A 19,068-nucleotide genomic window follows, 5' to 3' on the forward strand; every position below is an offset into this window, starting at 1 on the left:
TCAGCTAGCAAGTAAGCTAACCAAAGTCATTATGTTTGTCTACACACGGAATGCAATCGGCTGTAAAGCCTTAAGAATATACATTGTATGTACTGATACAAAAATTCAGAGAACCCTTGTTAATGCAGGGTTCAATTAAAAATTAGATTGTGAGTTGGAATCCAGCACATTGCAGGTGAATTTGGCTCCAATCTCAATTCGCAAGGATGACAGTTTTCTGCAAAAATGTGTTGATTCTCTCCTATCACACAGGCTGCTTTCCTCCATCAATAAAAACTGGAAGCTACGAATCAGCAAATAATGCTGAAAGTGACGTTAAACACCCAAGACTAATCAATCAATATGCTTTCCTTTAAGACTTTAAAATATAGTAGTGAGAAAGTCATTTGCTATCTGAAACAACCCATGAGTTCACTTTTGTTTTTAATATAACAACAGTCACGTTACATTGTCATGAAATATAATTTTATCCTGATAGCATACAAATGAACTGGTAAGAAGCGCTGAATTTACCTTTTTACGATTGTAATGGCTAGTGTAAAGAATATGCGTTTTGGAATAGGGCAGCTGTGGGTCCAGGATTTCATCATGAATGGACAGCCAACATAATAGAACCAAATTCATAACAGTGTAGCCACGGCCATTAATTGACGACCTAAATTCTCCCATTGACTGGGACAGGTTAGGTGAATGTTTGTTTGTAACTTCCACTGCTGCAAGATGTTGATTTTGTACTTGTAATTGTTTACAATACATATTCACCTTTTCTATTCTTATTCCCCGTATCCAAGCATAATGTGCCGGCGGTTGGCCTCTCTACAGCCTCGTTTTTCACTATTCATAGGGTATGTGATAGAATATAAAAACAAAAAAATGAATGTTTACTGCAAACAATTTATGACCAATTCATTACTGCTATGATGTTTCGTGAAACAATTAAGCCTGGCCAATTGATTTAACTGTTAAAGGTTGTTATAATTGACAAAATGAGCGACAGTTGCTGTGAAAAATGAGATGAACATTCATCCTGTAAACCGATCTTTTTTCAATACTGTTTCTAGATGGTACATCAAAAACGATGATATCTGTATAATTTTGCAATTTAATCTCAATTAAAATGAGCATTGCGTTTAATTATTTATTATAATATCTTGTGTGACATGCTTTTCACTATGCCTGATGCCAGGTAACGATTGTCGTCTGCTGGATATATTTTAAATAATTCATTGAATTTGTACTTTATAAAACTGTTTACACTGTTATCATTCGACTTTCGCAACTTCTGGCTAAAAAGAATTGAAATTCTGCCGGTCAATTGACTCAGTGTTGCTTTCCTGTCTTTTTTTTTAAGGTTTCAGTAGTCCTTCAGTGATCTGAAGATTATTTACTGTTTGCACAGCCTGGTGGCTATATGCATTATATATATATATATTTATTTTAAACAGTAAATCCACAAATCGAACGAGATAATAAAATTTTCGAGATAATCACAGCTCCAGTCCGAGTATACTATTTGTAATAATTTTATAGTTAATATAATTGTATGGATGTATATCAAAGACTATGGACTTACTTTTGGTGAAAATCAAATATTTGTTTACGTAGCAAGGTGTTTTAGACTATGTTATTCGATACTTTCCCAAGAGTTGGAACATATCATCTCCCGCCCTTATCAGTTGGTCTATCCCACTGCCGTTGGTCTGTAGTCCCAAAGTGCACCTTCCTTTGATGGTAAGGTCTATGATTTTTATCGTGCATGTTAATGAATTTTCCACGAATATTTGGTAAAATCTACATAAATAAAGGTAAATTTTACATGTCATTTCGAGGCCGTCTATAGCTGACTATGCGGTATGGGCTTTGCTCATTGTTAAAGGCCATACGGTGACCTATATAGTTGTTAATTTCTTCGTCATTTGGTCTCTTGTGCATGGAGAGCTGTCTCGATCATTGGCAATCATACCACATTTTTTTATATAAACAATTAAAACATTAAATAGTTTGGTTGTGTACTTTATTGGTATATAGCTTTCATTGCATTCATACCTTTCTTTGGTTGCTAAAACTTGTGGTTTGGATCATTATTAATGAAGAATATCCAGAAAAAACAAAAACGGTTCTCTCTTTCCCCTTATCATAACATAGGCTTAAAGCAGGAGGAGGACATCTTCAGACTTTAAAGTTATAATTGTAAAACGATATAGGAAGATGTGGTGACGAGTGCCAACGAGACAATTCTCCATCCAAGTCACAAAGTAATTCATTATTGGTCAAGGTACAGTCTTCAACATTGGCTCATACCCAACAGCAAGCTATAAAGGGCCCCAAAAAAATTAAAAGATTGCATTTAAGATTGGGACGAAGAACATAAAAGAATATCAATGAATATACTGTTCATTTGACCGATATTAACATCTTGTTTAAAGTACTTTAATTTTGTCATAAAAAAGTTTGTTGATTCTCCTTTTTTCCTTTGTCAAAAATAAAAAATAACGTACAAGGTATTTAAGACAACCTTCCTGGAGCACCTGTGATCACCCACAGTTTTTGGTTGGGTTCGTGTTGCTTCGTCATTAGTTTTGCCTTGTGTACTATTGTTTGTCTGTTTGTATTTTTCTTTTTAACCTTGGCGTTGTGAGTTTATTTTCAAACCATGAGTTTGAATGTTCCTCTGGTATCTTTTGCCCCTCTTTTATAGTGCCAAAAAAAGGTAAGGGACCAACACGACAGGCCGTAATTTGTTGTTGATGAAAAAACCTCGTCCTTCTACTACATAGTCAACCTATATATTAAATGAGACATGAAAGTTAAAAGATATAGAAAAAAACGTAGTTCATATTTTAAAGGTTTATTTTGTCAATAAAATATATCACAGATATTATAATTAAAAGTTTGATGTAATAAAATTTGACATCATTAACAAAAATCTATGCTAAAACAATTGGTCAACAAAAAAGACGAACTATCACAAAGTCAATCAAATTGTAATTCTACTTTTAGTTCTATTTGCTTTACCAAGTGGGAGAATTTCAGATAATAAAAATAAACGGCTCTGTTAACTTGTTAAGGACCCATTTACGGCAAGAACTTTTTTCAGCATCGTTTTTTAACAACTTAATTTCTTTCTGTCTTAACAGGTCAGTCGGTAAAAATGAAAAGGCTGAACTAGAATATACTTTGATTCTTCATTAAATAAGCTATAATTTTAATAATATTTACATGCGTTTCCTATAACCTTTTTTTTTAAACCACAAATATTTAAAAAGATAGTTTTCATTTAAGTTCATTCCAACATCTAGAATAATGAAAAAAAACATTATTAATTTTAAAGTCCAGTTTGATATCCAATTTGAATTCAATCTGATAAAAAATAAATGGAGTTTCCGTAAATTAAATGAATTGTAATTTTTTTTTTACAAAAACACGACGATTGGGTTTTTTACACAAAATCTGTAAAAGTTCTTGATGAAATAATTCTTTGAAAAACTATAACCATTCTTTAAAAAGCTCAAGCTGTATGTGACACGAAACTCAAACACAAAGTACGAAACTCACAAAAAATGATGAAAAGTCGCTTAAATTGCCACTTTTCTAAATTCTCTAATATCTAGTGAAAGCTACACATTTAAATGAAACATTAATAAGAAAATAAATACAATAGATTACAAAATGTATTTCTAACAATTATATTGCAAAGAAGAAGGAATAATACTGTTTTCAAATAGATTACTATGATTATTATTGCCTTTGCTAAACAATAATCAAAAATATATAATATTAATAAAAAATATTTTCACAAACAAATGATTTATTGAGCAAAAAAAACAAACTCCACAAATAAACCGTGGATTAGGTGAACATTCATGCATGTATACATATAGACGAAGTTTTTACACCAAAAGTCCACAGTTCCGTGTTACATTGTATATGTACTATTGTAGAAACTGAATATGTTTTGGTGTTTTAGCCTATAACACAATAAAAAGGTTGATTCAGAAAGACATAAGAAAAATATAATACTCAAAGTATTCAACAAGGGAAATGCATTTTTGTTAAAAACTTTTCATTGAGGGTAACATGCATTATTCTTCGAAGTATTCCACGAGGGTAACATGCATTAATACTCAAATAATTCCAAGAGGTTAACATGCACTTTTACTCAAAGTATTCCAAGAGTGAAAATGCATTTTTACTCAAACCGTCTTCCAAGAGGGTAACACACATTTTACTCAAAGTAATCTAAAAGAGTAACATGTATTTGTTTTATATCTGTGTATCCAAATAATGGAAACGTCACATTTTAATATTGTTTGTTATTACTGTTTGTTTTTCCTTATTTGTGAGACTTTCTAGAAACCTTTCATTTTTCATCATTAATTAGTACTGTATTTTGATAAATATCTATAACAATAATTTCATAAATAATAATATTTTCTCATACCCTACGATGATCTACAATTCACAATTCATCTACGTGTTTCAAAATATAAGCACATTTTTGACAGCACCATCTCAGCAATAAAAATATTTGAAATTACAGAAAAGATCAGAAAGTACCTAGATACTCTCTTATCAAAATTTCAAAAAAGAAGAGAAAATATCAGTAATAACTTTTTTTTTTTTTTTTTTATCTTTGTACGAACTGATTTGTTGCACCCCAATCCATGTTGAATCTATATTTGTCTCCTGCATAAATTATACAAAAGCTATACATATTACAGCATATATAAATTAAACGGGGACAAATATTTTTAAACGGAAGGGAGGTGTAAGATAGAGAATGTCTCTTTATTGGCAATTTAAGTCATACTTGTCACATATCATAACAGAACAATCAAAGAAAGTTATGAGAAATTATTTTAGAGAACAACTCCAGTTAATAGGATTGTAGCGTAGTTTCTCTCTGTCTATCCTGTCTTCTAAGAATTTGTTTTGCTTTCTCGTTTCCCAATGATCTTCCATAAACTGAAAAGAAAATACACAAAACACAATTATAATAACTGATACAAAATAAAATGAGTTAATTAAATCTTCATGTTTATGCAATCGGTATGATAACATAAAACTCTAGTCTATTTTATTTTTAATATCGCAAAATAAAATAAATATCACGCATATTGCAATGCTCAAAGTATGATTGGTCCTATAGTGATGAATTGGAACATGTGGCTTGTGGTTATTTGGTCGCATTGTATGCCACTCTAGACACTAAAGACTAAAAAACGTTAGAAAAATAGCATAGCCATCAAATGTTCATCATGTTTATAGTCTTAAATGTTTGATTACTTGCCAATCACATTTCAACTTATGCATACGAAAAGCTAATCATATTTCCAACTATTGCATGTAAAATAGCCCTGTGGTATATATCTGTATAGTGTCGTTGGCATATATACATGTATACCCTTCACCTCGTGTAATTCATATGGACATATATCCATGACACGCGTACATTTCAACTTATGCATACGAAAAGCTAATCATATTTTCAACTGTTGCATGTAAAAAGCCCTGTGGTATATATCTGTATAGTGTCATTGGCATATATACATGTACCCTTCACCTCGTGTTATTCATGTGGACATATATCCATGACACGCGTACTATGCACATTATGCAGAATACAATATCATCATGCAGACCCAAGATGAAAATTGATACGAATAATATCTTTAATAACGTAACTTGTAGATATATATATTTTTTTAAATTATCAAGATAAAAAAAAAGTTCCTTTAATCGCTTATAACATATATACCTATTTTGAAGATTTATAAATATAAGATTTGAAGGGTGTCTGCGCTTTATGCAAAATCTAATTGATCTTCAATTGCTTTGTTTTTGAATGAATTAAAAAAAAACAGCAGTAAATTCTTTAACACAGCCTCTCTCTTCTTTCTATAAATACATACCGTTTTATTTTGATTCCTGTATTGTTGTAAATACATGTGTTTGTTGATATATTTGTCTACGTCCTCCTTTCTACACTTGTTATCATAAGCTATAGACATAGCACTCTCTTGTGTTTTCTCTCTGTTAAATTTATTTTTTTGAAAGTCTTTATCTTGCATTTGCTGTTTCAGTGTTTCTCTAAAATGCTTCCTGAATAAAGAAAACAATTATCACATTATGATGTTTTAATAGAATGGAATTTTATAGAAAAATAAATATTCTCTTTAACCATTTTATTCTGTTTTTCTTTGACTAATAGTTTTTAATTGCTCTCTTTGTGCCATCTCCCTCTTTGTACAACTAGCTCTGACACATCAAACACATGCTAGATTTTAAAAACAGATTCAATCAAACTCGAAATTTAGAGTAAATATGTTTGATACACGTCCAATGCAGTGGCAAATATTTCAAGCATATGCCAGACGGACGCTAATAGATATGCATGTACATTGGAATATGCTCTACAAAAATGATTGACCTGGATTAAGGGCATATCATTTGGTGTGTTGATAGGAACAGATATTTGGTCTCTCAACAAGCCACCTACGGGCATATCAAAGAGTTATTCAAACATGTTTACAACTTGCAAAGAACGTACACCTAGTACGGGTGTTCGATTTGACAGTCTCATTTTACAAACGGACGTGCAGCGGATATTAACACATCCTAAGCAACAAAACTGACGCCCTCTTCAGAACAAGTCATTCTGCCGGTACATTAGAATCTAAGTCAAATAAAATAAGATATATATAGATTTGTAAATATATGAAATAGGGCAAGTGTTTCAATTGGAATAAACTGTTTTATTCTGTTTTGGTCCTTTGCTGGGATGCGGTACGGAACGTTTGTCCTTGAAATTCCTTGCTACTGTACTATTCTATATTTGTATTTATTAAAACACAAAATATGTTGTATTATTTTTTTGTCGAGTGCATATACATCATTTAATTAAATGGCTGAAAATTGTTATAAAATTTATGTTATTATTATGTTTGCATTTAAAATCAGCTTCATGGAATTAGAAATTGTCGATTTTCATTCAATTCTGCAGTCATTTAATTCTTTATACTGTCTAAACCGGAACTTGATACTGATATACAAGCTTTCAATGTTTTTCGATTGATCAGATATCGTTTCCTGCTAAAATCTCTAATGAATCGATTTAAAACTAATATGCATTGTAACATTATGTTTTAAGAATATTTTCAAGTCTGGTGATATAATCCGGTGAACTTCTTTAGAAATTTAAGGATAATGACAAGTGCCAAGTAAACAAGTGCAATCTTAATTCTCAATGATTAAATCAGAGTTTAAAAAAATATGGCATTGTGTTGAATACGCAATGCGATAAAAGGGAAAACATATCTAATATATTCTTTTATTTATATTTAATTGTTGATTAGTTACCAATATTATAGTCTGGGTTCCTGTTGGAAGAACAAAACACGATAGTAAGCTCTCGTCTGCTAAACATTGGTGCATTCCAATATTTTGATTTTCTAAATTTGTTTGAGGTTAAACGGCCTTACAAATTAATCACAGACCTTATTACCAAAATTACACTTTAAGTTACATAAACATATGTATAGATCTAACATGTTATTTCACAGATCACCACATTTGGGTTTAAATAATAAGAATCAGATTTGAAATCTTAAAGATAAGAGACAGATTTTAAATTACATGTCACAGTGAACAATAGTGATTGTCCTTTATTCAAATTACAAGATTTACTATACTGATGACACCATTTAAAATAGACACTAGCTGTTTTGACGGCATTCAGTTACCGTTATATAATTATTTGAACACTTTGTATTTCAGTTATAATAGGACTAATTTTTCACGATGTAATTTTGTGGAATTTTAACCATTTTCTTGTTTATATGTGTTTGTGTGTGTGTATGATGTGTTTGTGTGTGTGAAGATTATTTAATTTAATATTCACTTTTTCGTCTGGGCGTTTTTTAAAATATATCGTTGCTCGGTATTATACACGACTAACAATAAGTCAAGTCTATTGTGCATGTAGCCATGTCTGAAACCAAACATGTCACCAAGAACAATAACATTTCCATAACTGAAGGACCAAAAAAAGCTCGTAGCCATGGCAGTTGAACGTCGCCTTGTGAATGTTTGGAGAACATTGCCTCTAACGTTTGGAACATGTACAATATCAGTGTTTGCCATCGAAATCTCCCATTTACTTAGTATGTTTTTGCTTTCTTGAATATACTAAGATATTTCAGTTTCAATAAGGTCTACCGATAACCAAATGATAAGATATGATAGATAACATTACAACTCAATATGCAAGCATAGCTATACATCCATGTTTTGCGTTTACCACAGTCACATGCAGTTGTCTGTGATTGCATTATATTGTGTGATATAGGATAGAGGGTTAACTCTTGATAAAAAAAAATCTTCCTGTATTATATGCCCTTGTAGCTTTTGTCGTCAATAAAAAACAGGGATCAATGAAGAGTCTTTTAGCTATATTTTTGAGAAATTGCGAATTTAGAAATATTATCTCTTTGTTGATCTTTTTTTAATTTGTTGTAATCCGCCTTAGCGTAGTTATATTTTCAATTTTGGTCAATGAATTACTTTTTTTAGCACTACTTCTGTTTTGTTATGATGACGTGACCTTATTATACTTTATAAATTGTTTCGCTATTCTTTTCTAAATGGCACTGTAATCGTCATTTAAATTAGAATGTGACAAAATTAACACTCAAAATATTACCAACATATAAACGAATTAAATTGGATTAAGTTACTCAAGAATTTAAGACAACTTGGTTACCAACACACAACAAACTTTCAAATAAAAGATTAAGTCAATCGTGAAAGAAAGTAATTCAATTTTCAATTTAAGCTAGCTTCACCATATACCTCACACTTCTTGGTATATTAATCTTTTTAAAAAGAACCCAGGCATGACTACTTTTCAAAATGAAGGTTATATAGATCATAAAGAATGCTTTTTAGATATGAAATCATTTGTGAAAATGTTTACATTTTATGGGATGATTTCTTTGAAGAAGATAGTTGAAAAGTCTATACCCATTTCACAATCACTAACCTTTTAAGAAATCGTGTTAAAAAATGAAAATGTGGTGAAAGATAAAAGCTTTATGAAATATTTACGATGTATTCAATTAAGAAGTATATTTATATATATATAGATCCGAATATTTATGAACTTCTAAACAAATTTTGAGAATAATAGAGACGAATCGGTGATTTCTGCAAATTCTACAGCAATTCAAAGACTAAAGAGTCACTAGAGAAGATTGAAGTATATAAATACGGTAGTATACCTTGACTTCTCCTATCCAACAATATAACCTTAAAAGGATGGGTGTTTATTTGGCTCCGTGGCATGTCTAAAAACACAACCACGTTTGTTTGGAATGGGGACGGTAAATGTCATCCCTTGTTATTGGAGTGCCTCACTCTTGGTATGTTAAAGAAACATTGCATCTAGTTTCGCAAGTCCCTCGGTTGCCTGTTGCGTTGCAACCTACTGTCAAGCACAACTTAAACTTTCCATTGGCATTAAAATTCCCGCCATCCACCCAAATCTGTCCTCTTTACAGAATATACCCTTGGATTTATTGTCCTAAATATGCATATAAAATGTGCCACTGACTGGTGATATTACGATATAAGAAAAAACGGAGCGGTGGCAGTTTTATGGAACATACATAAGAAGCGAATATTTTTCGATCGGTCTTGTAATCTATTTTCAAAAGAAAATGTTATCTACTTTGAAAACCAAACTTTTTCCTACATATTCATTTTTCTGTACATGTTTATTTGAACAAGTCTGTGTGGACCTGATGATTCGGGTTAAAATAGTTTTTCCCCCACGTAACAATTCGTTCGATTTGACAAAAAAAGCAAACATAACAAAATAATTGATTACAAAAATTACAACATACCCAACTTATATTATATAATTCTTTTAATCTCAAATTGACTTCTGTTAAAATTGTTTGATAAATAAACATTTATACTTATTTCAATATTTGTAACCCCGCCTTTTTATTGGTATGTATTGATAAGTCATGGTTTAATGCAAGATTTATATTTTCTTCAAACATTCTGTCACGAAATGTTGTGATAATATTTAAATGTTATCTTGACGTTTTGATTTTACAGAAATATAAATGTCTATGTAACTAAAATTTACCCTGTTGACATAAAGTAATTTATAGATACACGAACATTTATTATAATTTATTGCAGTGTTTAAATAATCATTTATTGGTGTTTTTATAATGGAAGTTTTTTTTTCACAAACTTCACTTTAATTTTGGTTTTTGAAATTTGTCATGTCCTTTTATCTTAATAAATACATTTGTAATATCGGCCACTGCACTCACAGAAACCAACAATAATGCGGTTAACGAATTAAAAAAAGTACACACAAAATATGAAGTATAACCTTTCTTGTTACTTTTTTGTTGAAACCGTATTCAATAATGAAAAATTACAACAATAAAGTATTACAATGTTACATGAAATTCAAATATGGGATTCGGAAACAAGTTTTGAAAAACTTTGATAAATTCGTCTCGACTACCAATTTTGTTACTTTTAAAGTGTACTAAAGTCCTAGTTTAACTTATAATGATTGTATCTCTTACTTAGAAAATTGCGAGGTTAAACAGAAGTATATAAACTATAAAAACCCCTTTCATGGACATAGAAAACTTTCATGAATAATAATGATCTATATTTTTCCTATGCATAAACAGATATATTTAGAAGAACCAATTGACACGTAATCTTATTAAATTAAAAACACCATTCATTTTTATAAAATATGACGATCAGATAAAAAAAAAATACTTTCAAAATAGAAGGGACTATCTAAGTAATTATATTGAACTTGAACTGTTTTTTTAAATTCATCTAATAAAATTATAATTATAAGGTGATAGTCGCTAAATATATATGTCTCTACATGTATTTGTTTGTGAGAGGTGGCGTAAATAACTAGATTTCCCCAAGTTACTAGCTTGTCATTTAAAATTTAACCAGATCTATTAACTTCAAGGGGGTATACATTAAAATTAAAGTATCGCATGTTTTAATAGATACATAAGTCTTTGATCGATATAATTTACGATTATATCGACATGAAAAATTAAGATGTACTGCCATAAATATAGGTCCTCAATTCAACAGTTGCGTATATTTAATTTGCACTGACTGACTCTATGCATGGTGGAGCATCCCTACTGATGGTTGTCTCCACAGCTTGAGTTCGAATGTGAGTTCGAATTTTGCTACGAAAACTATACAAATTTGCAAGTGCAATAACTAAGATAGATATTTTTGTTTTCTTCAGATTTATCAAGTTTTAGGTACATATGGCTAGCAAATAGTCAGAACTCTAGATCTATTTGTAAAATGCTCAATGGCAGTGAAAAAACTGCTGTTAAATTATTTTTCCCTTCCAAAACCCTCTTCAATGTTTAGCATGTTCTCAGCGCGTGCGTTCGGGTAAACATGTAGTAACAATGAAACAAAAACAAACAAAAAAACGTCAGGTTTAACGTTATTGTAAATTTTATGTAAATTGCCAGAACCTTAGAAAAATGCCTTCACAGCATGTCAAGTTCGAAGTCGATTCGAGTCTATACAACATGCAGTTTTCTTCAAATAATGAAAGCAGGACAAACTGCATTGCATTGTGACTTCAGCTGCATTTTCAATTAGTTTGGTTACCAAAGTAAACAAACTATTGGATTATGTTACTTCAATCGAAAGAATGGAATAAAATATTAAAAGACCGTATTTTTACTACTGTTAAAGAGACGCATAAAACTAACTCCATTCTTTTATATGGATTTTATCGAGGTTCTGAGCAGGAGAAAATAACCCCGATAAAGGACACAGTCTCGCTCATTTGAAGTTCATGCGATTATTTTTCGATTAACGTCAAGTTGAATTAGGTTCCGAAATCTATGATTTTTTAGAATTGTCATTGTAAACATTAATACACTACTAACAGGTTGGAACTTTGGAACGTGTCTGTTGGTCTAGTAAAGAATATACTTCTATTAAAAGCTAGATCTATATATATGACAAAAAGCTTGTATAGTATTTATAAACATAGTACAGTACTGCAATTGTATATATATGAAAGAGACTAAATATTTTTTTTTAATTATTTGACACATATAGTTAACATAGTAATGTAATGAGTTGGAATAAATATAAGTCTATTGCATCGCTTAAGAAAATAGTCGGTTCATAGACAAAGCTGTAATTTCTTAATCTTTTGAACGGATAATAACTTTATATGATTTAACTATTCGAATCGATAATACAAAAAATCTCAATTAATCGTCCATTGTTCCTGGTATCGATTAGAACGAAATCTGATCGATGCTTCTTCCCTAGAAACAAAAAGGCTATAGATTGCCTCGTTAACAGTTTTTCAAATATTTAAGTTTCTGAAGTACGTATTGAATTTTTGAGTAGATAAATTAAAGCCTTTTATTTTCCTCTGGGATTTTGTGTCGCAAAGGAAATTGATTTTTTGTGAAGGAATTTACATTTTGTTTTGAAATTATTTTCGATGAAATTTGATTCTAATTATTGCAAATGACTAGCAGTTCGATATTTAGATTCTTCAATTATAATTCAAGGTTCATTTAAAATATGTATTTTTCTCTCTAGTATCTTTCTTTCTTTGAAGTTTCCACAATTGAACGTCTATTTACATGCACGCTGCACTTGTAAGTAAAGCAATTAACTAGTACCACAGTGGCAACAAAAGAGCTTCTCAAGGTACTAGTATTCTTCATAGAAAAAAGAACTAATTGTTACAGTTTTGAAAGACATCGTATGAAGTATAGACATTCATTCTCGTATTTTTGCCGATGATTACAATACTCAGTTTAATGAAATATAGTGCCAACTTCTAGTTTACACTTACACTGTAGCTGCATTTGAATGTTTTACATACACCACCAGAACACAAAGAAAAATCAATTATTCCTGAAATATTATCTATAAATAGTTATCTATAAATACTGCTTACTAGAAGAAAGAATCAACTACACGTTTTTTTCAAGAAATTCCACCAAAAATAGATTTTTTTTTTCTCAATTTGATTTGACAAATTTCTGAAGTTTTAAGAGGTCGTCAACTATATCAATACTAGAACACACCCGCGAAATCGCGGGCATTCAGAGCGTAGTTTAAAGTATCAGTATGTAAAGTGTTGTTGGAAGAATTTTGTTAAATACAGAATGACTGGAGAATTTCAGCAAAAGTATCATAAGTCATAGGTTATTGGGGACAGGAAAATGTTTTTTTTTTACCCTCCACCTTTATTTCCAAAGTTCCCAATTTTTGGTTTTCTATCAATTTCAATATGAACATACATTTAGTATGTTATGAACATTTATTTAAGTAAGGAGCCTGTAATTCAGTGGTTGTCGTTTGTTTATGTGTTACATATTTGTTTTTCGTTCATTTTTTGTACATAAATAAGGCCGCTAGTTTTCTCGTTTGCATTGTTTTACATTGTCATTTCGGGGCCTTTTGAAGCTGAGTATGCATATGCGGTATTGGCTTTGCTCTTTGTTGAAGGCCGAACGGTAACCTATAATTGTTAATTTCTGTGTCATTTTGGTCTCTTGTGGAGAGTTGTCTCAACATGGCAATCATACCACATCTTCTTTTTTTTTTTGTAATCAATGAATTTTGTAAAAGATTTAATGACTGGAGAATTTCAGAAAAAGTATCAAAAGTTCACATGAATAATTTTAGCGCTTATCTGTATATTATGAACATTCATTACTATATAAATAAAGCGTATTTACTTTCAATTCTAAGTTTACTAATCGATCCATGGTGATCATTGATATAGTAAACAGACCCTCTCTATTTAATAAACTCTGTGACTGCCGTGGATAGTAAACTTGAAAATGATAGCAAATAAAATTCTGAAAATACACTTTATTCGTAGTATATGTATGTTCAAAGTATACAGAAAAACGCAAACCGGAAGTCTAATCTGACTTAAAATTTCGTACAATGACGGGACAATACCCGGATGCCTTTTTTCTCGTTTTTCTCCTAAAATAACTCAATCTGAATAATCATATGAATGGATGACAAATGCGACTATGCACTGTACCTATAGGACACAGAGGCGTGTTGATTAATTTATTGTGGAAAGAAGAGAAGCGACACCAAAAATGAGGTCTTCTCGTTTAATAGTATAGATATATAACAAAGAGCGAGAAATTATAATAATTACTTTTTATCGTAACTGTTGCTGTGCGAAGTGTAAAGAAATTACCCCTAAAAAAATAATCATTTCAACACATTTGTTGAAGGGTCCATTCAGTGGCGTGCACGTGGTGCAAGATATAGTATACGACTCTTCCAGTACACCCTTTAAATGTGGGAGCCTGGATTCTCTCTACTCGTCCCGATTGACGCACTTTGCAGCACTTATATAAATCTTCGCATGACATAGGTGTCACTGGACGCTAAGCAAAACAATCAAAATTAATAATTTAATATTGAATATTTGGCAATCTTGCAAACTGTTCGTTAGTAATTTCATATTTTAGTTTCAAAAGATATTTTCAAAAAGTATAAGTACATTATTAAATATTATTACTAGTGATTCAGTCATTCAAAGACATACATGTAGATTGCAATTATATCAATTAAATAAGTTTGTCCATTGTTTGCTTTGTTCTTGAAGGTGTTCTCAGACATCAATAGTTCGCCAGATTAAATACTTGAACGTAGTATATTTATACTTAATACAATACAGTCTTATACTTAATATATGTATGTCTGAATCTTAACAGTAATGTTAATATTTGAAATGATTTTTTTTTATTTATTCGTCATGAATGAAAGAATAAAAATGTCGCACAGTTTATATATTTGTATTTTTTTAACATAAGTGCAGATAAAGATAAGATCTAATAATAACTGTTATAGTTTTTAGTCCAAATATTTGTTTAAGACCCTTGTGAAAAACAGTAGCTATTCTGAACATCTGTGGAGCTTTTAACTAACTTTTCTGCCTGTATCTTATATGTAAGATTGAGACCGACATTCGAATAATAAATATTTGGCGAATACACATAATTATATAATGTGCTCTAGACTTGACCCGAGAAAGGGATTATATCATTATGGATTGATTGACTTTAGTCCAGTTACAAATATTTCTAGGTAATGTATGTTCAGATAGAACAAAATTCAACAACTAATACAGTATGTTTCTTCTGAAATAAGAGTCTACCGGATTGAAGGACAACAAATTGGGGTTATCACTTATAAATGGGGGTATAGGTTTTATCTCTCCCCTCTCAAGGTATCGTGTAACTGCCTACTAAGCAAGACGGTGTCGTTTTGGCAAGGGTTTAACTGCTGATGGAAAGAAATCCCTTCTATATCCATGTCCCCATTGGATCGAGATTAAAGAAGATGGTTTAATATTCCAATGAAATGAACTTATACGGACACGGTTAGTTGCATGAGGGTTTTAGCCTTTCTTCGGTTTTTAAAAGAATAACTTTGATATGAATTTAAGATGGCTGAAATGAAGAAAATAAATATACGCATATGTATATGTAAATAAAGTCGATTCCATATCTTAAATACTAAGTTACAACACCCTAATGTGATATCTGAGGTTTATCGTTATTCCAAATTTTATAAAAAGATGGATTAAAGTGGATTAACTACTGATATTAAATTTCAAACATTTAGCACTAACCATGGTATTTACAAAACGAAATATTAACTGTACTCTTATTAAAGGTAAATTTTACATTTAAATTTTAGAGTTTATAAGCTAGTTAAAATGTCTCAAGTAGTCAGTGTTATCAAAGTTTGGCTAGAAATTGATCTTTACGATAAGTTTTCGTCATGTGCTCCTGGGTAGGGTCAAATACATATCTAAGTAGAAAAAAGATATACTTTTTAAAACCACATAATTTATCGTGACTTGTGTTAAATTTCAATTCTTTTGTTTGAATGTTTTAATTTAAAATTTGCCAATTTAAAAACCTTTTGTAAGTAATGATATTAAAATGTGCTAAATCTAAACAGTTTTAGATGTTAGCAACACCGTATATATTTTAATGAGATTAAATACTCCATAGAAAATTGAAATAACATATACTTCAACGGGTATCGCGTACATTTATTTCTACATGTGTTGAAGTGTCTTTTGTGACTTAAAGTTTTACAAATCTTTAACTGAAATGTTTTTTAAAGATTGCAATGCCTTGATTAAATGACTTGCCGGTGTAAGAAAGATTCTAAGGTCGGACTCTTTAGAATATGTGTGTACGAAATTCATTTGGGTTCTACTTAGAAAGTTTTATTCAAAATAAAATATGATCATTTTCGAACTCGTAAGAAATCACTTTCTTAATTCACGAGTGTCTGAGTGTTGGTTTTGATAAGGTGATTATTCGGGTTATAGTTATGTTACTGGTCACTGCTTTTGGTACGTAAATGATTACAAGTACATGATTTTTACCGTTTTACTTTTAATTACCATTGATTACTTCTATAAAAAAAACATTTTTTTTATGACACGATTATATCATACCCTGACCATGAAAGATCTAATTCCTTAAAAAAAAATTACACTGTTTAACACAGTTCTGTCTAATTAAGATATTGTGATGGCATAGGTCGAACATCTACAATTGAGTGAGATTTAAGACAAGCAGAATCGAGTTGACCTGCAACCTTTTATGTCGACACTAGGGACGTTTTGGTCCAGCTGCATTGTATATGCCATTTAGTAAAATGTCTGAAGACGTCTCGTTAACCAATAGGATGAAGGACCGCAATACATGTACTGCCATTTTATGATATTGAAATATTGGCTATTTATTAGCATTCCACTGAATTTATATTAAATGTAAACCTATCCCATTTGAACGCCTCAAATGACCTTGAAGATTAAAAACAAATTGAATGTGATGATGATAAGCTTAAAAGATTTGTTATGTAATATCTAAATTGTAATGTATTGAAAAGATTCTTATTAATGCACATTCACGTTATGTACATACACATTAACATAACGAGCATACCAGATACACACAGAGAGGGCTGGTGTAGTTCAAAAAGGTGTATTTGATAAAATGATCAGAAAATGAACATTATCTGAAAGTACTGTCTTGTTAAAAATATATTTCATAAACTGCATGATTGAAAATATGAAGAGGTAAGGAATAATGACTCTCTTTTCTAATATGAGTCTACAATCCCGTGGAATGCTTGAAAATAACCGAAAATATCAAAGGAACGGTATTGTTAGTTCTTCGTCTTGAAAGTTGTTGCAAAAGTTTCAAATCTGAACAGAAAAGCTTACACTATATTTGAGGAGCAGTCCCTTTAATGCTCATTGGTACTCTTCTATGGACTATATATATATATATATATATATATATATATATATATATATATATATATATATATATATATATATATATATATATATATATATATATATATATATATAAGATATCAATAAATAGTAGATAAGACTGGTGAAATCTTCCTACAAAAACAAAGCATTCGTTACCCCCTACAAAAAAAAATGTCATCCTACATACCTATATTGTTCCTTCTCTGCAGGTTGGCCATAAAAAGGTTTTGACCACGCTGAGTGATATCTTTGATGCTCTCTCTGTTGCATCATAATCCTTCGTGCCTCATTGTGCCAATGTTGGTCTACTGTTTCCCAAGCCATGTTTATCCTCTTCTTAGGAGGAGGAGGTGACAATGGATTAATCCTCTGTGGTATGCGCACAAGTTCCATAGAGGTTGAGAGTTCTCTTGGAGGATAAGGTCCAAATGAATTGGTAGATAGCGATGCTGATAAAGTCCGAGGACATTTTGTCGGAACTGGCGTACTTATTGGTGATATTTTTGGCAGTGTTGTCGTAGACATTTTGAAGTATATTTACACGAGACCCTAAGTCACAAATCTGAGGAATGAACCAAAAGATCAATTGAAATATGTACACATGTAATTCAAGATAATGTGAATTTAATACGTATAAAGATCCTATGGTCAGGTAAATTTTCAAGAGTCAAATCTTAAGTTATTTATTCTATACAATTATGTCACCGCGTTTTTCACTCTACTCCCTCGAAGAAAAAAATGTTGAAATCGATGTCTGGTATCTGACGACTTTTTCAAATTATAACCTAACTTAAAAGACACTTTGTATAGTTTTACAGTCATAGGAATAATTTTCTTTCATTAGGTTCAATTATGTCATCGTTTCCTTTTCTTTTCATTCCGTACACAAATTGATTTCAGCATGTTAAATCATGGTGTTTATATTCGGTCTTTAAAGAAGATCAGACATATTTGTTTGCAACCATTCAAGTTAAATAATGAATGTTTAATGCACTTTAATATTATTCAAACATTGTTCGATTTGTTCAGATAGACTATATATACATTTATATTAAATATGAATTAAAACTCAATACATATTAAAACTTAAATATCATCTGCTAGTTTAAAACGACGATGTATAGAAATGTTTCGCGTCTATGAACAATTAAAAATACAACGAAACAAAATAAATTATAGCTCTACATACCTGTAAAAGTTAACATATATCCAGATTTTTACATTTTTTTCAAATTATCACCATTTTCATATCTAAACTTTTCGCATGTCGAGTTTCACAGTTGGTCACATGATAATTCATACGTCGCTACGGAGATATGTTTAAGCCTCGTTTGTGTAATTCATTCAATTGTCAAAAAGTTGATCCGTTTTAAAACGGGTAGGATTACTGTTTTTATATGTATAGTATTTATTTAATATTTGTGGAAAGCAATTAGTGAAGCTATTCAAAAGAGAATTACCTTTTACCTGTAAAAACTTAGGTATATCATTTTACCTTTAGTTAAAAGAAAGGTTTTAAGAGATCGATATTGAAAAATCACTAACAGATATGAAGTATAAAATTGCGTGTGATGGCGTTGATCATCCAGAGCTTATTAAATCAATTCATTAGACTAATTAAATTAACTGTCTTAATTACGTCATGCAGGAAGGAAATAAAATAC

At 30.6% G+C, this 19,068-nt stretch overlaps 1 protein-coding gene across 1 annotated transcript; it reads right to left on the minus strand.

The window, feature by feature from the left end:
* Positions 1 to 4,769: 4,769 nt before the first annotated feature.
* Positions 4,770 to 18,733, minus strand: LOC143077618 (uncharacterized). The gene is made up of 4 exons (XM_076252980.1): positions 18,594 to 18,733; positions 17,592 to 17,966; positions 5,913 to 6,102; positions 4,770 to 4,965 (listed from the first exon to the last, which is right to left on the minus strand). Exons 2-4 carry the CDS (start codon positions 17,927 to 17,929, stop codon positions 4,855 to 4,857), a joined length of 639 nt encoding a protein of 212 aa, XP_076109095.1. The 5' UTR covers positions 17,930 to 17,966; positions 18,594 to 18,733; the 3' UTR covers positions 4,770 to 4,854.
* Between the last annotated feature and the right edge of the window lie 335 nt (positions 18,734 to 19,068).

The sequence above is a fragment of the Mytilus galloprovincialis genome, chromosome 1 (assembly GCF_965363235.1).
Source record: "Mytilus galloprovincialis chromosome 1, xbMytGall1.hap1.1, whole genome shotgun sequence".
In the NCBI taxonomy this organism is placed as follows: Eukaryota; Metazoa; Mollusca; class Bivalvia; order Mytilida; family Mytilidae; genus Mytilus; species Mytilus galloprovincialis.

Coding starts and splice junctions, on each gene's coding strand:
- LOC143077618 (XM_076252980.1), bottom strand. CDS start 17,929: ATGTCTACGACAACACTGCCAAAAATATCACCAATAAGTACGCCAGTT. Junction 6,103..17,591: donor GCAGAGAAGGAACAATATAG/GTATGTAGGATG, acceptor TTCTTTATTCAG/GAAGCATTTTAGAGAAACAC. Junction 4,966..5,912: donor ACAGGAATCAAAATAAAACG/GTATGTATTTAT, acceptor TTTTCTTTTCAG/TTTATGGAAGATCATTGGGA.